This window comes from Dama dama, chromosome 4 (genome assembly GCF_033118175.1).
Source record: "Dama dama isolate Ldn47 chromosome 4, ASM3311817v1, whole genome shotgun sequence".
NCBI classification, from domain to species: Eukaryota; Metazoa; Chordata; class Mammalia; order Artiodactyla; family Cervidae; genus Dama; species Dama dama.
The window spans coordinates 41,560,199-41,584,724 of record NC_083684.1 but is presented as its reverse complement, the minus strand read 5'-3'; the positions used below and the strand labels follow the sequence as shown (position 1 = coordinate 41,584,724).

At 37.4% G+C, this 24,526-nt stretch overlaps 1 protein-coding gene across 1 annotated transcript in view; it reads right to left on the bottom strand.

The window, feature by feature from the left end:
- Nucleotides 1-24,526, bottom strand: part of SNTB2 (syntrophin beta 2) — a 70,071-nt gene that overhangs the window by 8,196 nt on the left and 37,349 nt on the right. The window contains exons 3-6 of the mRNA XM_061138826.1: nucleotides 16,404-16,614; nucleotides 9,686-9,828; nucleotides 3,329-3,525; nucleotides 554-738 (exon numbers count right to left, since the gene is read on the bottom strand). Coding sequence (XP_060994809.1) covers nucleotides 554-738; nucleotides 3,329-3,525; nucleotides 9,686-9,828; nucleotides 16,404-16,614 — 736 coding nt within the window. The remainder of the gene's footprint in view (nucleotides 1-553; nucleotides 739-3,328; nucleotides 3,526-9,685; nucleotides 9,829-16,403; nucleotides 16,615-24,526) is intronic.

The window sequence follows — 24,526 nt, the reverse complement described above, 5'->3', positions numbered from 1 at the left end:
TTTATCATAATTTCAGATTTCTGAAGTACCCTCGACACACTTCTCTAGTTCTCCAAGGGGACTCAAGAATTCCTGTGGGTATTTCCTTTAAAGGACAAGGAAGTCAAAACAGATGATGGGTGTATGGCCATATCTTTGCATTTTTTTTTTCTGACCAGCAGAATTTCTATAGCAACTAAGTCACTATTACTTTTAACTCTTATCCCAACAAATTGCTGATAACAGCAATGGATAGAACTCATTTATTAAAGTTTGCGAGGCGTAGTATTTTATATCTTACATTTGACAAAAGCCTGTTTCTTACAAGGTTATCTAATTTTTCCTGCTGATACTCAAACAAAACTTTAAATAGGCAATGATTTCCTAATGTGGGGAAAACACAAAACAAAATCCCAAAGCCAAACCCATACATCTTTGAAACCTGAAGAAGAATTTCCTTGTCTCCAAATGGAATATTAGATGGAAAGTCCATAATTTTCTATAACAAGAGGTAAAAAATGATAAGAAAGAGAATATCTATTAGAATAAACATGTTTTTCAGAAACATGCTTACCAGTTCTCCTTCGGGTCCACCAAAATCCAGATACAGATTTCTGATGCCATCATCAGCAGACATTTTCAGCCTTTCAAAGGGGTAGCGGTACAAGACGCTACTGGAACCTCCATTTTCCCTGGAGATAGTGAACCCACTTTCATAGTGGACGGTAAGTCTCACCTCTTGGCCATTTAATGTGCAGCCTATTGAAGACAAGCAACAGACATCACTAATGAAGTTCCTACTTCAGTTAGAGAGTGACAAACGCTTCTTCTGACTTTAGAAAAGGGAAAAGAATCTTCCTGAGAATGTATGATACCTAACCTATTTGGAATGTTCTGAAATAAGTTCTGTTTTGGTCACTCAAGTCAACATCTTGATTGAGATGAGGAAGAAATTACTATAACTTTACTTGACATCTGATCTGAATCAGTTCAATTCAGTGAGTATCAACTGAACACTGTGCAGACAGTAGGCTCTGTGTGGTGCTGGAGAAGTAAGAGGCATGGTCTCTGCTCTCAAGACCTCTTAAGTGACAGGTGTAGACATGAAATCCCTAACTGCTTAAGGTAAAGGGTATAGAACGTGACTAAATACTAAACTCAGTAAGGCCCAAGTTGAGGAATGGTTTCCTGGAGAAATGGGACTTGAGAAAGGCCTGAAAACGTGGTCAAATCTGATAGGCAGTGAGGAGTAGGAAGAAGGTTTCGAGTGGGCAAGAAGGAGGAACAATCAAATGAGAAAAGGTAGAGACACCTTTCAGGGGCAGTTACATGGTTGGTAGTTGGAAAGTCACGCTGTCAATCCTACCAAAGATAAAATTCGAAAAGATACATCTGAATTGATGGGACCAAAAGAACTGATCATCAAGACTGGCAAATGTCTCCTGTCAAGACTGGTGAAGTCCCTGTTTCACCAACACTTAAGCTGTTTTATTGTTAGTATAGAGGCTACTGGTGAGAGGCCTTCTGCCCCATGGGAATTAACACACTCCTCTGAGAGCTGCGCTTATCATCACTCAAAGGGCCAGAGCCGAGAGAGGGAGCATGGCTGTGAGCAGGAAGAATGGTTCCCAAACAAGCAAGTCCTCATAACCAGACCAATGTATCCTTTCACTGGACATGAAAAATACTCAGTCAAGGCAGCTGGCATGTTCAAGAAATAAGGAAAAAGAATAACTCACAGAGGAGAGTTTTGAACAATGAACTCTGAATATTAATTACTTCAGAAAAGAAACGAACAATTTAACAGAAGAAGGTGGTAACGCGCATCTGAAGGACATGCCGGCTTCTTTATGTACGTGTGTATATGTGCATATGCACACGAAGCACGCACGTCCTATTAGAGATGTGACAGACTAAGTGCCTGCCCCACGCGTGAGTACGTGCACACACATACACTTCAAAGACGTCCTGGTTCTTGTCAGAGTGATTTACTTTCAGCCAGTTTAGTATGTCTGGAAAGCTCTAAATACAGAATAAGTGATTAATAAGTACTTGACTTGAACTGTGGAAATGAAAGTATTACCAAGGTAAAATATTGAAATAGAGTTGTCAATGAGAACAAAAAAATTCAAAATTACCAAAAAACAAGTTTCTTTTGTCCATTTAAAAATATAAGGAACCAGGTGGTCCTTATTTTCTCTCTATTCAAGCCATTTGTATTTAAACAATTGTGAGCCAAAGACTAAATAGATTTTGGCTTCCTGTATTATGAAATTTACAGACACCAAAGGAACAACACGAAACTAAAAAATGTTCAAAAGCCACATTGTACTCTTTGTTTTGGGAAGCATATCTCTCCAGATACTTGAAGATATGGTGACCCCATGTGCCAGTGATAAGTGTGCTGGCCAGACCCCTGGGACTCCACACAAGGACACAGAGCATCCAGCCTGTCCAACTGAAGACTTCTCCATCCCAGAAATCACATTCTGTGGCCAGGACAAAAACCAGAGCCCACAGTCCTCAATGTGGTGACCAATCACAATGGGTGGGAGACAGGCAAGTGAGAAAGACAGTGTGGTATGGTGACTTTGGTCAAAATCCAAGGCGGGATCTAGTCATTGGTGTCACTGCTTGAACCATCATTGTGGTTGTAAGGAAAATACAGAGCACATCCTAAACAGCTGAAGAATTGTGACACAACCATATTAAAAACTGCAATTGTGTCTTAATTTTGACAACTCTCTGTTCTCCTTAAAATGAAAAGCAATCTGGAAATACCTATACATACCATATACACAGATACACACATATGAACCCATCCCTTCAAATTCATACAGACAAGCCACAAGAGGGCGCTTCAACAATGGAAAGAGACCACCAGGGTCATTTCCTTTAGATGCTCATTTCAGTACTCACTGGCACACCTCTTCCAACTTTGCAACAGAAACCCCAATTCCAGATTCTTCGCTTTTCTACAGCTATAAGCTCTTCCAGATGGTCACACTTTTAAGGGTGTCTGTCCATGTTCCAAATCTTAACAAGAGGGTCAATACACCTAGTATTTAGTAAGTGAGTCCTCACATTATTAAATATTTAAATAATGAGTAAAACTGCCATGTTATCTTGTATAGAAACTGTTGTGAATGTGTTCAGAGTCACATAAAAAACTTATGAAAACTTTGCTACTGAAATAGAGAAACCCAGTTTCTTTCCATCATGATCACCTTCAGGTGTCTTATTTCAGAACATTTTTAAGTCTGGAACACAGGATAATGATTTTCAATTTAAAACAAAGAATGACAGTTCCATTTAATTACTGTTAGGAATGAAATGCCAGGATCTATACCTAGAGAGACTTCCTTGATCAACTCAGCAGCTGCATGGCAGCCCTGAACAAGCATCCGGGTCCAGGTGGACAGATCCCGATGTGTCTCCACCCTGAAGAGATGCATCTCGATGCCCTGCCGAGAGCCTGTCCTGGTGGCGAACGTCAGGTCAGATCCAAGGGAGGGTGAGCGACACCCAGAGCCAGAATGAACCAGCCTAGGACCACAAGCACAGCAAAGTTCAAAAGTCATTAATGCACTGTCAGAGGACAATCTCAACAATTTATGCTGATAAAAATGCAGAAAATTATAAGTGTCATCAGCAGTTTTTAGGTAAGTATATCTCAAAACAAGATTATAGTCTTTGACATAGATAGTATTCTGTTTTCCCATAAAAATGACTCCTGGTGTCACAAGCAGAACACTAGGCCAGATGGCCCAAGAACCTCAATTTCCCATTAGCTTTTTCATGCTCCCATGAAAGGCTGTACTGTGCTTAGTCACTCGGTCGTGTCCGCCTCTTTGCAATGCCACCAGGGAAACCCTCCCAAGAGACTAGGCATGTCAAAAAAAAAAAAAAAAGAAAGACTCAATTTTGATTAAGAAATAAGCCACAAACATGCATATCCTCCCCCACTGTCAGTATCACCAGAATGGTAATTTTTTTACCAAGGATAAATGTATACCAATACATCATAATCAGTCAAAATCCAGGTTTGGACAAATATATCAATATAAAGACATATAGCCATCATTATAATATTTTCATTGCTCTGAAAATCCTCAGTATACTGCCTACTTATCCTCTCTCTTCCCAGGCAACACCTGATCTTTTTATTGCCTCTTGGAGAATGTCAGATCTAGAGCAGAAAATATACAAGTCCAAAATGTTCTATCATAACAGCTAATATGGCAATTCTCAAATTTTTCTTTTTGGGCCACACAATGCAGAACTTCCCTGACCAGGGATTGAACCCATGTCCCCTGCAGTGGAAGCATGGAGTCTTAACCACTAGACCACTGGGGAAGTCCTCAAATACTTTTATATAAAAGCCCTATCAAAAAGGCTCAGAAGTCCAGCTGAAGAGGCTACTATTGGCCAAAGATAGACCATGATTTTTTCTTTTTTTAACTGACTGGTTCTTCAAAAAGTTAAACAGAGGTACCATATGATCCAACAATTCCACTCCCAGGTATGTACCCAAGAGAAATAAAAACATATATTAGAATAAAAATTTGTTCACAAATGTACATATCAGCATTATTCTTAATAGCCTAAAAGTGGCAATAGCTCAAATATCCATCAATTGATGAGTAGATAAAATGTGGCATGTATATACAATGGACTATTATTCAATCATAAAAAAGAAACTTTAGAACTACTTGGCTACAGCTCTTGACTCTCATTCACTTAAAATATACTACTCTACTAAAAAAAAAAAAAAAAAATGATGTGCCATCATTTTACTTAAAAAAGTGAGTTCCAGGAATTTCCTGGCAGTCCAATGGGTAGGATTCGGCACTTTCACTGCTGTGGCCTGGGTTCAAACCCTGGCCAGGGAACTAAGATCCCACAGGCTGTGCAGCATGGCCCAAAAAAATCATTCTGGGGAGAACAGTCAAATCAAGAATGGGACAACAATGAAACAAAACAGAGAAGAGAAGAAACATGAGAAACATAAGCAAGAAAGAGCCTTAGTTTCTACAATGTGTCCTACATATTCTGTCCCATGAGATGCTCACAAGAATAGGGTTTCAAGGTCAAAGATAAGAAATGTGACATTCATGAACTAAAAAATATTTTCAGATAAAAGGGAAAGGGCAGAACATTGTCTAAGAAAGTATGACTGTTAAAGAATTTTAAAAATCCCTTCAACTAATAGTGAAAAGCTTCCCACAAAGAAAAGCTTAATCCCAGATGGCTTTGCTGATGAATTCTACGAAATATTTAAAGAAGAATCAGTACCAATTCTTTATAAAGTCTTCCCAAAAACAGAAGAGGAGGGAATATCCCCCGACTCTTTCTATGAGGCCAGTAACACCCTAATACCCAGACCGAAGACATCTCAAGAAAAGAAAAACTACAGACCAAGATAATTTATAAATACAAGACACAAAAATTCTCATCAAATTATTAGCAAATTGAACCTAGCAAGCCCAATAAGATTTATCTCAGGAGTACAAGGTTGGTTTAATATTCAAAATCAATATAGTAATTTATTTATAAATTGATCCAATTTGAAAATTATTTTAAAATTTATTTATAAATTGATAAGTAAAACCATATAAGTAGAATAAAGGACAGAACCTTCAAGATCACTGTAATAGACATGGAAAAAACATTTTAACAAATCCAAAGTCATTTAATCAAATCAAAAATTGAAAACACTCAACAAATGTGGAATAGAAGGGAACTTCCTCACTCAGATGAAGTGTACCTAAAAAAAAAACCATAGCCAACTTTGGGTTGTTTAGGGCTGGGTGAGAGAAAAATGAAGAGTGAATGCTAATGGGTAAAGAGTTTCTTTTTGGGGTGATTCAAGTGTCCTAATATTGACTGTGGTAGTTGTATAACTCTGTGAAAATATTAAAAAGCATTAAACTTCATACTTTAGGGATTCCTTGGTGGCTCAGTGGTAAAGAATCTGCCGCCAATGCAGGAGATACAGGCTTGATCCCTGGTCCAGGAAGATCCCACATGCTGCAGAGCAACTAACCCATGTGCCACAACTACTGAGCCTGTGTTTTAGAGCCCAGAAGCTGCAACTAGTAAGTCCATGTGCCGCAACTGCAGAAGCCCACGCACCTAGAGCCCGTGCTCTGCATCTAGAGAAGCCATGGCAATGAGAAGCCCCGTGCACCACCTGCTCTTCGCATTTACTATATTAAGAAATACAGTATATTTACTATAATGAGAAATTAAAACTGATAAATCTTTAAAATATTAATTCATTTAAAAATAAAAATAACAAACCTATTAGGTGCTAATATAAATAACATACTTTTATTAAAAATAATATTTTTCAAAACTAAATGAATGTGAAGACTGGCACTGTTTTAATTTTCTTCAAATCTCTTTCATATACAGCTTAATAAAAGACAGCTGAATTCTCTTACATGTATCTGCATTCTGCCACAGTATGTAGCTGAAGTATACCCAGCCTCACACAGGTATGCAGTAGGACAAGGAAGGAGTCTTTTAATAGCTATTTCAGATAATTGTGGCTATCTTTCTGTCCACCAAACCATTTAAGGATTCACATTTATTGGTTCAAATACAGTACCTAACATTTGCTAAACATGCATTTCACACTTGTTCACCAAACCAAAAATCAACAAGTAGTTTCTTAAAGGTTAGTTTCAAGGTAGGATCTGAAACCTTATCAATAAAGTTTTTACGTGTGCTAAGTTGCTCCAGTTGTGTCCGACTCTGGGACCCCATGGACTGTAGACCTCCAGGCTCTTTTATCCATGGGACTTTCCAGGCAAGAATATTGGAGCGGGTTGCCATGCCCTTCTCCAGGGGATCTTTCCAAGCCAGGGATCAAACCTGCTTCTCCCTGCAGCTCCTGCATTGCAGGCAAATTCTTTACCACTGAGCCACCAGGAAACTCTCAATTATCTTGTTACATTAAAAAATCCAATGGTCTCTCTTGCAGCTTGAATAGATCTTTTTTACCCTTGCATGATTTTGCAGCATCATGTATTGGTCATTTGGAATATATTTTTTTATTGGGTTATGCATATTTTCCAAATGTTAAAAGCATTTTATTATACAAAAAAAGTCACATTTGCTAATATTGCTACTGATCTCATCAGATAAGTCTTTAAGTACTAGGCAGCTGTCAAAATTCATAGTGAGAGATGCAAGTTTTCCAGAATTCTAATTTTTTGTTTGGAAGATAGAAAGTTATAATTGTTAACAAATACCATCAATGCTTTCTTTAAATGACAAATTCATTTTGAATTTTATTTTAGAAAAAATAAAAAGTCTGACAAATACCCAAGTCTGAGTAGCCATAGTCTGTCAGCCAGTTGTGTTTTTTTTTTTTTTTGAAGGGAAAGTGGTGTTCCATTAAAAACAAAAAAAACCAGTGAGTTCAGCTCACAAAACCACACATGCTTTTCTTTGCAACAAACCATCACACCTTGATATGCAGCAGAAGTGTACTCTAAGCACTTCCTCCTTTATCTCACAGATTATCAACAAGATGAATACTCAAGGGCTGAGATTAAATAAAACTAGCAATTTTCTGCCTCAGCAAAGGCATTTAGAGGTTAAACTGGCATGTTTTCTCCCTGCAAGGCCATACAGTTCAGCACCAACTGCCTTGATTCATGATAAGGTACAAGCAGTTTTACCACACTCAGTGCAAATGTCAACAGTAAGAAAAGCAAACAACATGTTAGTATTACTGTGAAAACAGTTTTGAACTTACAGAACCCCTGAAGAGGGTATCCCCAGAGATCCATGAAATTATTATTTGAGAACCACCTCCCTGAGCTGACCCCTGTAGAACCAACATGCCAATTACACATTAGCTACATCAGCAAGAGTTAAATGAGTTTCAAAACTACTCCACATACAAGCCAAGTAATACAGAATGTGAGCAAAGTGTCAGGGTGTATTCCCTCATATTCAGTTTGATTGCTAATCTCAAATCAGACCTTAAAAAATATAAAGTCCAGGAGAATTTTTCCTACAGATTTGATTATGAAATATTTGGAAGAGGGAATCTAATTCAAACCAGCTGCTGGACTCTTGCGGCACAGCAGTTGGTTAGAACACACTGCCAGAAGGCCCCCTTAGCGGGGAGGCCTGATGAGCTCATGCAAAGGCGGTATAGCGGCTTTGGCCCCACAAATCCCATGAGCACACCACCACTCAATTTTCCACATTGTCAAGTAGCCACGCTTTCTCTGAATCTTTTTCTTTTCCAGTCAAAGAAGGCATATAGGAAAAGACTACAAAATGCACATCCTGCAAAATCTACAGCACCTGTATCTAATTCTCTACCTGTATCGGGCACTTGGCTTTAACCTCAGGTAATGTGTCAAATGAAATAAAAAAATTAAATAAAAATCCTCTGCACTTATCACTTTCATGTTTTACTTAATTCCACAACCATCCCAAAATACCAACTATTAAGTAAACACACACATATAGCTTTGGTTTCCAAGAATCTGTAAATTTGCAAGCCAATGTAAATAGTAACTCACGGTAATTTATATCACCCTAACAGTGTTCTTTGATTTTTGAACAATAATTAATTTATTTATTTATCAGAGACTATCTACCTTTGCTACTGAATCATCAAGGTCCTTTCTGCAGGACTCTTATGTCCTGAAGGAATTAATGAGGGCACACCTCTCTAATTCTGAAGCTCAATAAATCCTTCATCTCTATTCTGTGATCTAAGGGCTACAGCTCTAAATTACAGAGAAACTCCTGAAAAGCTAAGTGAAAATTAGATTTTTATAAAAATAATGATATATGTAAGGGAACTTGGCAAATTGAAGGAAATCCTATATAACGTAAAAGTCTTCCTGTAATTTAAGAATTCTCTTCCTCACATGAATCTTTGTCTCCTGAAAGCAGGAATGCCCACACTGTTTCCCGTGGGACATACCAGATAACTCCATCATTTAGCCTTTTTGACTACCAAGTATGTTTTTGTGGGACTCCTTTTTAATGTGTAGTTTTTGAGTTGTATCAAAACCTGATTCTATTTAAAGCCCAAATTAACACTGAATGTGAATATGTTTCCTAGTTTCACACTAGATTACTAGTTTCTGGTTATTTCTTAAGACATATTGGCCTCCAAATCTACATTTCTCCATTCTTTTCCCTTCCAGCTCCCCACATCTGGCATACTAGAAACATCCTGTTGCTTCAGGTCAAATAAATGTTTATTTGATGGAATCAAATGTACTCTTATACTAGAAAGAGAAGTTGAAGAATATTTTGGTTGAGTTGTGTAGTTTATCCACAGTACCTCATTCTGGTTTAACTGATTTCATCACTCAGTCAAAATGCTGCCACAATTTCAGTGGTTTTCTAGTCACAGTCAATAAGGAAAAAAAAAACAAAGCACAATTACTTATCTTCATAAGTAAGCAAGTCTTGAAAAGAGCAGTTAGGGAGCTGCTTTGACAACTTAAAAAATACACACAAAAATACTAGTGACAGAAACCATATATTCTGAGCTAGGAGCTGCAAAAATGATCAGTAGGGTTGTGAAAGAAAAGTTTTTGTCTATATCGTCTACATCAGCTGCTTGAATGCTATTTTAGGCACCTAAAAGATAACAGAAGTTGTTTTAAAATTCCTTCGTAGAAGCAGAGTAGGACAGATATTTTGTCATCTTTAGTCTTACCTTGTGGCAACAAGAGGGTAGCTATGACATGGTGATGCCCAGGCATCCCTGGTCCATGGCATACAGTCATAAAGCAGCAGGTCCTTCTCAGTCACGGCCATGAGGACAGGTCTCCACTGCTGCCTTCCACCATCTAGCTTTGCCTGTTACAGAGGTGAGATCCAGAAAGTAGAGCTAACTATAATGATATGCAACTGTGAAAGATCCTTCAGTGACCACCTAAGACAGTGGGTCTCCATTCTGCCTCCCCATCCTAACCCATGTGAGACAAAGGATACGGCCCACAGGTTCCTTCACACTGGCAGGGCCTCTCCACTGGGAGGTGTGAAGTAGATTGTGTAGCTGGAAAAAGTGCTCCCTGAGTGAATTACACACATTTTCTAATGATATGACACAGTTTCTTCCCCCTACTCCACAATAACTAATTATCACCAATTCTAATTAAATACACAGCACTCAGTTCAAAATGGTAATAGTTTTAGTATGTAAGTGCAAGATAGAAACTGTTACCAAGTAAGTCTGTAGAATCTAAATATCAAAAATATTTTTGATCAAGACCTGCTATAAGAAATACATTTTATATTGCAACTCAACACACACATATATAAACACTGAATTTAAAAATTTCCTCAACAACCAAAATTCCTATCCTTTGTACAATGCACTCTGATAATTTCTATTTTATCTTTTTAAAATGGCAAAATGACCAACTATGTTCTATTTTGGAAAACACTGATATAAACTATTGTCAAAAAGATCCCCATTACAGTTCAGGAAGTTTATGCTTCAGTTTCAAATGTACCATTGCATTTAATTGCACAAAGCTCAGTTATCTCTGTGATAGTTTAAAAACGTAGGAAAACAACCACTATTTATATATATTGTCAAGGATCCAAGGCCAAAAAGCAAAAGACTATGTTCAAGTAAACCCCTGGTATCATCAAAATGTTTGCCTTCCTAAGATGAGACCTTTGAGCAGGGAGCGCTTAATAACAGAGTATTTCAACCCTCAACTTTTCAGCTCACTATCACTGACGGCTTCGAGGTAAATTTAAAATTGATGAATCACTTTTCTCTCACTTGTCTTCAGATCCACCTTTTATCTTCTCTTCCTTAATGACTTCTGAAGGTAATATGAACATGTCAGAGCACTTTAAGAATACATCTATAATCTGAAAAGTGGCCTGAGTGGTTCATTTCTGTGTTGTAACATCTACACTGAGCCTCTATTTCTGCTAGAGCTATGACTGGATTCCACGAGTGGAAACTGAATTCCAGCCAGTGAAGCTACCCATGTTCAACCATGTGCTGAAAGCCCAAAATATATGACCCAACCCTGAGAATTCTAGCAAAATACAGGAGAAATAATTAACTCTTTCCTTACTGGTGAACCTGAGTTTTCTAAGACTTTATAGGTCTATGGGTAAAGACTGTGATGTCTTTCTAAGATTTTATACATCTAGGCTGAAAGACTAAGACTGTGATATCTGGAGGGAAAGTATCAGCTGTAAAGAGGCTGTCTTGGATTCTTCAATGTTGGGGTCACAGATACTCCAAAGGGATTTCTAGCTTATATGCACTACTAAGTCTTTGCCTCTGAGATTGTTATGGACAATATTTCATAGGGAAAATAATATAAAAATCTATCTTCCCAAAGGGATAAAATGATAACCTAATTTTTTAAATGAACTTTTTTTGCTAAGTTATAAGACAGATTGTGAACGCTAGGTCACAGTATATGCATTTAGAAAATCTAAATTAAGTGTATTTCTTCTCAAAGAAGAGAAAGGAAAACTGCTAATGTCAATAGAAACAATATCCATATTAAAGACAGAGAACTTCTGTTTTCAATAAACAATTTTTAAAAAGTGTTTATTCTTTAGCTCTTTCAAGTCCTTCGCTTTTGGAGAATATCTTTTCCCTCTTCTACTTAATCACTGGAGAAAAATGAAACCTCAGTTTCAGTCATTCTGTTTGTCTGTCTGCCTTAACTTACAAGGGGACTGTTTGCCTTCGCTGGAATCAGAATGCCACTGGCTATATATAGCATGTGTTTTCGGTTGTGGTATCAGTACAAGCAGCCTTGGGGCTCAGCTGCTGAGGTGGTTTTTTTCCCCTGCTATCGAGTTTTTGGCCAGAGGAAAAAAGGATACTAATGTTAGGGTTCTGCTTTGCTTGTGTTTCAACACCCACACATGTGTACACCTGGCCAAACAATGGTCCTCTCCAAATTTTATTTTTTAACAACTAGAGTTGAATAGCACTAAAGATGAAAAAATTAACCATAGTTATTATTCATTCCCTAAATCTCTTCATCCTACAAATCTTTTTAAGAGGTGATATACTTCTGTTCTTTATGCATTTTAGTATTACAATAGAAAACATAGAGCAAAAATAAACTGTGCCATTAATCCTGATTTAGTGTATATGTTTCTAATTTGAATCTTGACACATTTTGAGAATAATGAGGGACAAAGTAGAAAGTGTGAAAACAAAGCTTTCTTTGGCTATCTTGGCTTTTCCATCAATACTCAAATGCCTAAAATACTTATTTTGTAGATAACATATGTCTCCCCCTTGGTAGACTTAAAGAAAATTCCCTCTTAAGAATATAAGAGGTATAGTTAGAATATAAGAATATAAATAATAAGAATATAAAAATTATAGTTATCAGTCACATAAAAATCATCATCAATAAAGAGATAAGTCCCTTGCACAGAAATTATTTATTAGCTACCGAACATCTATAGCCTAGGTTTTCCCTATTTTAGGCAAACTCAATTTATGACAATGTGAAATAACTAACAGATAAATTAAAGAAAGATCATTAAAGTTAAATAAATAATCCTTCCTTAAGTTATCTGCCCCAAATGCCTATCTTTTCTAGGTACGACTGAAACAGTTTCAATTACGTGTATGCTTTTCAGGAAATATATCTATTGCTAAAAGAAATGCTTACCTATTTTAAAAAGATTTATATGATCTAAAAATATATTGGTCATTTTCACACTCATAGAATTAAATAATATTACAATTAAAGAAGGCTTTGGCATTTACCTCGTTTAACTTTTATCAGATATGTAAGTTCATTATAAAATTCCTCTGAGAAACGATATCCAATCTTGCCTGAACACCTTATTCTGAGTGTATTTGATTTGGGCAACCCAAACAACTACTTGGAAAAAGTAAAAATCATGAATAGTTTAAAAACAGCACTTTGGATTAGTTCTGTAGTAGTATTTTTTAAAGAACTTGAAACTATTCAACTTAGTATTGTTTCCCAACCCTGAGCTTATGTTCCTGGATAGTTCCTGGATATGTAAGTTCATTATAAAATTCCTCTGAGAAACGATATCCAATCTTGCCTGAACACCTTATTCTGAGTGTATTTGATTTGGGCAACCCAAACAACTACTTGGAAAAAGTAAAAATCATGAATAGTTTAAAAACAGCACTTTGGATTAGTTCTGTAGTAGTATTTTTTAAAGAACTTGAAACTATTCAACTTAGTATTGTTTCCCAACCCTGGGCTTATGTTCCTGGATAGTTTTATAATTAATGACCTGTCTACTTGCCTTTTGCATGTATATATGTAGACAAAGGAAAAAATTACTGAATATCTACTATATACAAAGCATTAGGCTAAGTTCTTTGGGGTGAAAGATTTGAGAGAAATGTGCTCCTGTCTTTGAAGAGCTCATAACTGAGTGGAGGAAACACACACATAAAATATAGTCCATCAAGGGCAGACTGTGATGGATTTATGGCTTTATTTTTCTCCTTTCTTCTGGTCTGTATATAGCATAAACCAAATTAACTCCACTTTAAAAGTCTGGCAACTCTCATATATTGCTGGTGGGAATTTAAATTAGTTCAGTCCTGATGGAAGGCAATTTGACAATATCTATCAAAATTACTGATACAAAGTGTTAGTCCCAGTGTTTGTGGTTGTGTGTGTCAGTCGCTTGGTCCTGTCTGATTCTTGGCGACCCCCATGGACTGCAGCCTGCCAGGCTCCTCTGTCCATGGAATTCTCCAGGCAAGAATACTGAAGTGGGTTGCCATTTCCTGCTCCAGGGGATCTTCCCAACCCAGGGATTGAATCTGGGTCTCCTGCATTGCAGGAGATTTGTTACCATCTGAGCCACCAGGGAAGCCCACTGATGCAAATGCCTATATCTTTTGTGGTAGTTTAAAAAGATGTCCACACATTCTTTACCATTCTTCCCTTTAAAAGCTGGAGCCCTGGGGTGTAGACAGGACTTAGTAATAACTCACTTCTAATGAAAAGAAGAGAGAAGAAGAGCCTAGGTCATAGCCACATAGGTACTGTAGTGTCTGTCTTGTTCTCTCTCTCAGATCACTTGCTCTGAGGGAAACCCACAGCTGTATCTTGAGGACACTCAGGCAATTTTGTGGAAAGGCCTGCATGGCAAGGAGCTGAAGACTTCTGCCTACAAGCAGCAAGGAACTGAGACTTCCTGCCAACAGCGATATAAATGAGTCACGTTGGCCCTCAGATGACTGCCACCCTGGCTGACAGCTTGACTGCAACTTCCTGAAGGGTCCTGGGCCAGGACCACCCCGCTAAATGGCTACCAGATTCACAGTCCTTAGAAACTGTGGGACATAAGTGTTATTCCAAAGACACAAGTCTTGGGGGTAATTTGCCTTATAGAGATAGGTTATTAATAAACCCTTTGAAACTGCACTTCTGAGATGTATCCTACAGATATACAAATATTCAGTTCTATGAACTCTAATGATCAAAGCTCAGGAAATGATGCTGAAATTTTAGATAAATCCTTTTCTAACCAAAGTTTTACAACTTACTACCAGAAACTTAAGAACCAAATACATTCAGATAATGTGTATTCTCTTGTTACCTGCTCTATCTGGATTCTGGAACCAAAGAGTTTGGACAGCACATGTGTGAAAGGACAAACTACAAGGTTATTCATTATAGCAAGGTTATTCATTCTTTATCAGGGCACAAGATTATGACAACAACACTGGAAGAAATGCTTATTTAACTACAGCCACACAATGAAAAACTATACAGTTGTAAAAAAGAATGCTCCATATGTTTTGATATAAAAAGATCTCCAGGATATACTGTTTCATGAAAAAAACCAGCAAAGTATTGATATAAAGTAGTGTGCATAATATGCTTTCTTCTTTTATAAAAGAGAAAAAGAACATATTTCATATTTGCTTTTATCTGCATAAGAAACTCTCAAAAGAGTCACTATAAAGGAATCAAAGTGATTACCTTTCTGGGGGCTGAGGGGTGGGAATTAGGTGGATGGGGAACCAGAAGGAGGGTAAGACTTCACTTATTAACTTCTCATTTTAATCTTAGAACCTTGTGGAAGTATTCTTTTAAATCATGAAGATTTCTAACATTGCCAAAAGCACAGAACTACCACTCCATTGAGTTTTTCAACCAGCATATAAAAACATAGAAACAATGATAAAATACTAAAACTTTCAAAGTCATAAGTACTTACACCATGATTTTCATTAGTTTCTTCTGCTTATTCTAGTCATGCCTCCTAGAAATCATCACAGTACTAATTCTGTGTTCTAATTTATTAGAATCATTATTTGAAGTGTTCATAAAATTTCACAGCTGAAAATAAATAGTTCAGTGGAGTCCAAAACTGATTCACCTGGGGGAGCAAATGAGATTGCCAGGCCCCACCATCAGTCTACCAAATGGGGACTCCTGAGGGGGACCACGGGGAGCCAGACTCTGAAACTGTATTTAAAATAAAACAAAACAACAACACAAAAGAACAAAACCTTTCTGGGCTGATACTGATGCAATCCCTGCCCCCCTGGCACACACGAAGGAACTAGGGTGCAAAGATATAAAGGAACTTTTAAAAAGAAAACCAATGAAGAACAGTTAGCACTCGAATGAACACTCATCTTTGACTCCCTAATCCTGTTTGTTTTCAGCTCCCTCTGGCCCAACTGACGGTGAAGGCCCCGAAAGAAAAAGGATGTGTTGTAACATCATGTAGAACTTTTAGTCTCCCTTTTGTCAAACTTTAGATCTAAACTGACTAGGGTTATGTTCTTCCTTTCCTTTCACCCAACCTCTATTTAAGTTTTCTGGTTTCTTTCCATTTGTCAGTTGTAGAAGACAACTGCACATGTGTTTAATAGCTTGTAAAATATTTTGTATATTTTAAATTTTTCCCAGATCAGGATAGTAAGCCTGTTGTCTCTGAAACTCTGTCAATAGACTAGAGCAAGAATTGGGAAACTATGACCTGTACAGCCCACTATCTGTTTTTGTAAATAAAGTTTTATTAAAGCACAGCCATATCTATTCATGTTCATGCTGTCTATGACTGTTTTGCTGCTATCATGGCTGACTTAAGTAGTCGTGGCACTAATAGCCCTTTGCAAAATGAGTTGCTGATTCCATTCTAAAATCATGAAATTTATCTCCAGTCACTAAGGACAGAAATGATAAGAATCTCTTCATAGTTATGTTATGATGATGACTATCATGACAGTCAATTCTTCTGGTGGAAGTGATAATTAGCAATAAACAGCTAAAGACTAGGGGAGGAGAAACAAAAGATCTACAAGTTAGGCATTGGCGACCTGACTGTGTGATAAATATTCCAGACATACGAAATGGGGGAACAATCCTGGCTCTGAACGGTGACCCGGTGAGACCTCGCCCTGCCTCCCAGCCTACCTGTTCTGCCAGCCAGGCAATGTGCTTAACCTCCTTGCCGCCTCCCGCTGTGCTGGTGGCACCCAGCATGGCATTGAGTTCAGCCAACACCTGTGGGAGGAGAGCCATTATGTTGGTGTGGATAGCTACGAACCAGGAGTGTGCTGTGGCTGTATCCTTGCAACGGAGGATCAACGTGTTCCTGCTATCAGGAGAATGGAGCTCTATCAATCTGTGTGGAAAAAGAAAAAAGAAAATGAGCTAGATCAGAAGCCATCAAAACTGCCATGGTTCAACATACATAACTGAAAATCAACTTTAATTTTACATTCCAGAATATAAATGCTTTTTCTTAATTCCTTAGAGTCCAATCCCAGAGAAATCCACATGTGGAAAGATCATCACCAGAAAGACTAACTGCTGGGTCTGCTGTTTCAGTATTCATGAAATGACCTGAAATGAGAGAACCTAGTATAGAATCCGTAGCAAGAACACTTCGCTCCACCTTCATTTCCAAGTCAAAGAAATGGAGAGCCTGCTTGTTGAATCTCATGGGCACATTGTAATGAAAGAATTTTTTTTTTAAATACTTAGAAAATTCTGGTATATAGAATTGCTAGGTAAGTAAAACTTATTGCCAAAAATTGAACTGAAATTTCCACTGTGTGAAATAAAATAGCTGAAGAATACGACTCTCTATGAAAATTTGGAATTGTTTTCTAGGATCTGGGTAATGCCGAATGATTAAATCATCCTCCAAGTAGTGGAGGAAAAATAGTTAAGAAATCTTCAACTCTATGACTATTATTTATTAATGCTCAACTGAGAACAATCTCTACTTCAAAAGTAACCTTTAGGACTTATTTAAATTTTTTTAAAGGTACATGCAACCAATTCCTTATAAAGCAATTTGCTGGGTACTATCTTGTGTTTTGATCAAAGCTTTTGCCAAGATGAATTTTAAAAATCAATCAATAAATGACTAGCATATGTTCACCACTGTGCTCTAACAGTGAATATTTATATCTTTTAAAAGGGAAAAAATAAAAAGCTCTTAGGAGTGTTTTTCATGGTAGGCTGAAAACTGACAAACTGCCACTGACCAAGGAGAGAACTTCTTATTCTTTCATCTTTCTGAAGACAGTTTTTGCTTCCTTGCAGCCCTGTCACGAGATCCCACAGTACCTGACAAACATGACTGGTTTACAGGTACACCAACCAGCATGTCTGCCTTGAAGCTTGCCATCCCCCTCTCTGGTCATATTTAGAAATTCCTTTATAATTCCACATATTAAAAAAAAAAATTCCACATATTTTAACTTGCCATACTCAATGTGGCAAATATTCATTCTCATTTGAGCTCTGGTCAGTCCATCCTTTCTTAAATAAACATTTAATGAAAACCTACTGTTTTCTAGATTCTATGCTTGACACTGTCCTAGAGATACAATAGTGAAAAAAATAGAGAAAAACTAGTCTCTCCTCTCACTGGGCCTATCATCTAATGGGGAAGGCAGAAAGTTTATATTTAACTAATATACAAGTTACAAAAACTACTTCTATAAAGAACTGTGATGACTACCACAGAATTCTTGGCTCAAAAAGGCACTCCTGAGATGTTAGCAGCAAAGCAGGACTGCAATGGGGGCCTCTTCACCACTAGGGCACACTTACCAAACTGGTATACAGCTTATAAACACATCTATCCATGCTACCTACCTACTTATCCACTGACATGCCCTCCCACTAGACTTACCCTGCTAGCTACCTGAAGGTCTACCCACCAGTCTATCCATGTTTCTTATGACTTCACAGTTTTACAGCAACAGCCAAATAGGCCAAAGAGTTCTAGAAAATAGTCAAAACATAAAATAAGATCTGTGACCAGTCGAAACACTTCACAAAGCCCATACCTGAAGCATCTTTAGATTGCAAGTCACAAGCTATTTTGCTTCTGTTTTAGTTATAGTTCTGATGAGCTTATTTGATTTCCTAACCTATAGCTAAATACAGCAAGAAGTAGTTTGAGATTAAAACTTTGGGGGTTTTGAATAGCAGGTTAAGTCTGGATATTAATTGGTAAGCAACGTGGAATCACTGAGGATTCTGAACAAGGGGACAGTACGATCAAGACAATGAATTAAAAAATTAACTTTATGAGATATGTGTACACCTAGGTTCAGAGGAGCATCATTCACAATAACCAAAAGGTGGGAATGACCCAAATGTCCATCAATGGGATGGATAAACAAAATGGGATACACACACACATACATAATATTCAGCTTTAAAAAGGGAAGAAACTCTGACACATGCTACACAGTACGAGTGAACCTTGAGAGGATTATTCTAAATGAAACAAACCTATCAGAAGAGGGCAAATATTATATGAGTCCACTTATATGAGGTACCTAGAGTAGTCAAAGTCACAGAAACAAAAACTAGGATGGTAGTGGCTGGGGGTGGGAGGAGAGGGAAATGGAGAGCAGTTGAATGGGTACAATTTTTGTTGTACAAGAGGAAAAAGTTTTGAAGATTGGTATTATAGTAATATGAATATAATTAATACCACTGAACTACACATTTAAAAATAGTTAAGATGGTAAATTTTATGTTGTGTGTGTGTGTGCATGTGTGTGCTCAGCTGCTCAGTCATGGGATTGAATCTTTGCAACCCCATAGACTATAGCCAACCAGGCTCCTCTGTCCATGGGATTTCCCAGGCAAGAATACAGGAATGAATTGCCATTTGCTCCTCCAGAAAAATGCTTATAATGGTAAATCTTATGTTATGTGTATTTTATCACAATTAAAAATAATAAGCTACAAAATAATTTTATGGTGTGATGTAAGGTAGATTACAAAAGAGAAATGGCCTGGGGAGATTTAATTGGACCCAAAAAGGATGAAACTATCTGCTGAGTCACCAGCAGGACATACACTCCTAGGCAGGAGGAACTCTTCCATCCAAAAAGCCCAGAATAAGTAGAGAGAAGAAAAGACATTTCTGACAAATAGCTTAATATTCACACTGACCTTTATTTAGTTTTCTATACTATCTTATAATGTTTTTTTCCTTTTAATGTTATTTTTCACTATATCAATTGTTGCTGACATGGTCCTTAACATAAATATTGATATTTGTCGACTAAAAAATGATTCTATTCTCTAAAAAAAATTATACACTTATTATAGAAGATTTAAAACAGTACATTACCCCAACTCCCTGGCCCTGAACTCCTGGCAACTGTTGATCTGTTTCCAAGAAATCTGTAGTATGTAACTTTCTCACTTAACAATATGCATTTAAGGCTCCTCCATGTCTTTTGTGGCTTGAGAGCTTACTTTTTTCTGGCTGAATAATATTCCACTGTCTGGAGGAACCATAGTTTGTTTATCCATTCACCTATGGAAGGTCCTTTTGGTTGTTTTCAAATTTTGGCGATTATGATTAAAGCATTCATGTGTAGGTTTCTGTGTGGACCTAAGTTTTTGACTCCTTTGGGTAAATACTAAGGAGCACAATTGTGGGGTCACATGGTAAGACTACTATGTTTAGCTTTGTAAGAAACTGCCGAACTGTCTTCCAAAGTAGCTGTATCATTCTGCATTCCCCTCACTGATGACTAAGCCTTCCTGGTATTGTACGTCTTTACCAGCATGTGGTACTATTGGCTGGATTCTAGCCATTCTAGTATGTGTACAGTGACATCTTATTGTTTTAATTCACAATTCCTTAATGGAATATGATTTTAGCACCTTTCATCTGCCTATTTGTCATCTCTATTTCTTCTTTGGTGAAGTGTCTGTTGCCCATTTTGAAATTGGGTTGTCTTCTTATTACTGAGTTTTAGAATTCTTTGTATATTTCAGTTGTCAGTCCTTTATTTCATATGTATTTTACAAAGATTTTTCTCCCAGTCCTCAGCTTATCTCTTTGTTCTCTTAACAGTGCGTGATGGTTAATTTTATGTGTCAACTTGACTGGGCTAAGTAAGGTATGTCCAGGTAGCTGGTAAAACATTGTTTCCAGGTGTGTCTGTGAAGGTGTTTCTGCAATAGATTAGCATCACCAGTAGAATGAGTAAAGGAGACGGCCCTTGCCAGTGCGGCTGGGCATCATCCAATTCACCGAGGGCATAAATAGAATAAAAAAAGCAGAGGAGAGGCAAATTTGCTCTGTTTTTAAGTTGGGACATTCATCTTCTCCAGCCCTCAAACACTGGTGCTCCTGGTTCTTGGGCCTTTGAACTTGGGGTGAATTTTAAGACTGGCTTTTCTATTTCTCCAGCTTGCAGACCATGGGACTTCGTCTCCACAACTGCATGAGTTAATTCCTATAATAAGTAAATAAACCTATCTATCCATCCTATTGTTTGTTTCTCTGGAGAACCCTAGTACACAGTGTCTGTTACACAGCAGCAGCTTTCATTGTATTATTAATAAAGTTCAACTTGTAAAGTTTTCTTTAATGTACTGTGCTTCTGGTATTTTATCTAAGGAGTCATTTACAAATTTAAAGGGAATTTTTAAAAAGCATAATCCTACAAACTCAGGGAGAAGATCAGAGGAGCGACTACAACAAAATTTTGGAAGCTGGCAAGCAGACAGAGAAGTTAAATGATTTAGCAAACCTAAGAAAAGTAGGGGAGAGTCAAACCCGAGCCAGTCCATGTTGCAGAATCCTGAAGAGACCAAGGAATTGGAGGCACCAGTTACCTCTGGAAGTGGGAGTAAAGCACGCAGCTAAAATAGAGAGGCCAGCTGACCAGTTCAGCATTCCCCACACCCAGCAGCTAGTGACTGCCCCACCCTCAATCCAGCAGAAGCCTGACCTCCACCCTCATCCCACCACACTGAATGCAGGAGCCAGGGATGTCCTTAGTTTAGGCCCTTTACTGGGCTGACCATTTTCTACAGAGGCTGTTCATTTCTACCTGGTTGCTTTGGCACTGTGACCAGCTTAACATCCTTAATCACGTGCTAAAAGTTCAGTCGCAAAACCATGATGAAAAATTTCTTTCACTCCTCCTACTGACCTACTTAACACTAAAGGCAGGAATCAGCTCTTCCTTCTCTGGGCACAAAACGTTCACTTTCTGAAAAAGCCTTCAGACCTCATACAGTTCCTGTGAGAGTCTCTCAGGCACAGGCCCTTGGCCATAGTTAAAACTCTGAAAATCCTGATGTTAAAGTTCCTACTTATTAATAAGTGAAAGAAAGGAAAATAAGTCTGTTATAAAATAAACTTAACCTGATTAAGCAGAAGATCATGGGACCACTAGGCTAAAAAAGGGGAAAACAGGAAGTAAAACAGTTCCCTAGGACAGAATCACCAACTTTTCATCAAAAGAGAAAATTTGCAGTGTTTCTTAAAATATGATTGTAAAATAGGAAATTAAATTAGAAGAAACAGAACATAAACTCCACAACAGGACTAATGATTCTAGGATCCAGAAGTCTGCCTTTGAAGAAGCAGCCCCTGGAACTGATAAAGGGAACAAAGTGTTTCCTAATGTTGACTGCTGTCTTAAAAGACAAATTCAAATGAAAACTACTAAGAGTTTGGAGGCAGTCTGCCAGTCATTGTTTGGGCCCACAGGAGAGAGGAGGAGACAGCTACAGTGTGAAGAGGTCTGGCCTCCAGTCAAACCACTGAGGATTTCCTGAGAAAAGCAATTACATTCTGACCAGATGAATCAGATCATGGTTAGGTCCACAGGGTATAAGATTCTGTAAGTCTAGCCTGCTTTATTTCTTCTGTTCAGAAAAGTCTTTGTCATAAAGTATGAGTTCAATTTATAATAATGTTCAATTAATAATCATGTTGTTGTATGTTATAAAGCCAAAATTTACCTTTTACATGGAAAACGGCCAAAGCGAAGATGACCCAGACTTTGTGAACCTCTTCAATGATAACAGTTACATTTCTGAAAAGCAGTGTTTAAGAACACCTTTTTCTCGATAAACTCTGCACTGCCCATAATGCTGTTTGCTAAGGAACAGGCTCATGTTCTCTCCCTGGAGTTTGTCATTATTTATTTAGCTTTCAGTTTCCACAATGAACTGCTTATAATGATCAGAAGCATCTAGTGAGGTCTTGAAAGAGGAGAGGTGGAAAAAGCAAATAAATTTCTTCCCCCTCCTCACTTACACATTCTGATAGTCGGCACTTTTTTCCAGCTCTAGATAGTCAAACTAAATCAATGTAGTGAAACAGAGGGAAAAAAAAGGTTGCTTTCCTCTCCTGTCAAAGAAGTCTTTACATAAACACAAAGGATGAACCACAAAGAGATTCCACTACACATTCATCAGAACAGTTAATGTTAAAAAGACTGACACTATCAGTGTTGGTATGGATGTGGCTGGTAGGAATGTAAGACGGCACAACCACTTTGGAAAAAAGTCTCGCAGGTTTTTGAAAAAAACTAAACATACACCTATCCTTTGAGTCAGCAGTTTCACTCCTAAGAACTTACCCACAAGAACTAAAAATGTATGCCCGCAAGAATTGTAACCATCAATAGGAAAATTGATAAAGAAACTATGAAACTGTGGTATGTCCATAAAATATGCTAATACTTAGCAATAAAAGAGAAAGAACTACTGTTACACATAACAGGAAGGATGAAGCTCAAGAATCTTACACTGGAAACCAACACAACACTGTAAAGCAATCTTACTTCAATTAAAAAATAAATTCAAAAAAATCTTACATTGAGTAAAATAATTCTATCACAAAAAGTACACATGACATGACTATAATTTTACGAAGTTTTAGAATAGTTGAAACCAATATATGACAGCAAGTCAGAACAAGAGTAGCCTTGGACTGTGGGAGAGGGAATTGACCGGGGAGGGCAAAAGAAAACATCCTAGGGTTAAGAGTAATGTTTTGTACCTTGACAGGCTTGGGTTACACAATTGAATGCATCTGTTAAAACTTATGGTTTGTGTATTTTATTGTATGTAGATAGTATCTCAAAAGAAAAAAAGTTACAACAAAAACACTGAACTCTATATGCGTGCTTGAGTAGACGTAAGCATAGTAATGTATGCAATTCACTTTGAAATGAATCAAAAATATAAGATGGACTGATGGATGGCTAAATGGGCCTATTTGTGATAAAGCAAACATAGTAAAATGTTAATGGTTGAATCTAGGTGGTAGAAAAATGAACGTTGACTGTAAAATTATTTTGACTTTGCTATAAGTTTGAAGATTTTCACAATAAAACATGAGGGAAAAAATTAGGGCTACAATGTGATAAATATCTTGGTGACAGATGTCCTGATAAAACTTATTTTTATTGTTCCTAAATGAACTGTTTCTCTCCATGGCTTTAAACATTGCAGTTGTGTTACCTGTAATGACATTCCCTTTGACAGAGCTGAGATAAATTTTAGGATGAATGAGCTCGAAGTGATTTTATAGATACCATCTTATTTATTCTTGAAGTAGTTCTAAAAAACAGAGTTGAACATATATTATTATGCTCATTTTATGGAAGGAAAAAAATAGGAGGACAGGAAACTTAAGGGACTTATTTAAGGTTATAAGGACACCAGCAGCAGGTATAATAATAATATACTGGGAGCATTCTATGCCAATTTTATAATAATTTTCTTATTTAAGCTTTCTTATATTTTCTTATTTAAGCTTCTTATATAAGCTTTCATTTTCTACAGGAGGAAACCATGGCTTATGGAAAACAAATAGCTTGGCTGAAGTGTCCAAGTTCACCACCCTAACTTCAGTCTAATGAGTCAATGGCTCTTAACTTTTTTTTTTCTAACCAAGACACAAAGGACAAGCACCCACACCCCTGCAGGGATAACCAAAGTCACACGGAATTCTTCCAGGTGCCTGCAATTCTACTGTTTTTCTTTTTCTCTAGAAAGCACGCTTGGAATGCAAGTAAGAGTGATATAAGAATAACTTTGGATTTCGTGGTTGGGGGGGACGGGGTGGGGTGGTAAAAAAAAAAAAAAAAGAATAACTTTGAATCTCTTTCGATTTATATTTTACAAAAAGCAGATCATATGCAAATTTGTTATTTCTTTTTTTGGCTGCATTGTGGGGCATACTGGATCTTAGTTCCCCGATCAAAGATTGAAACTGTGCCCCCTGCAGTGGGAGCAGG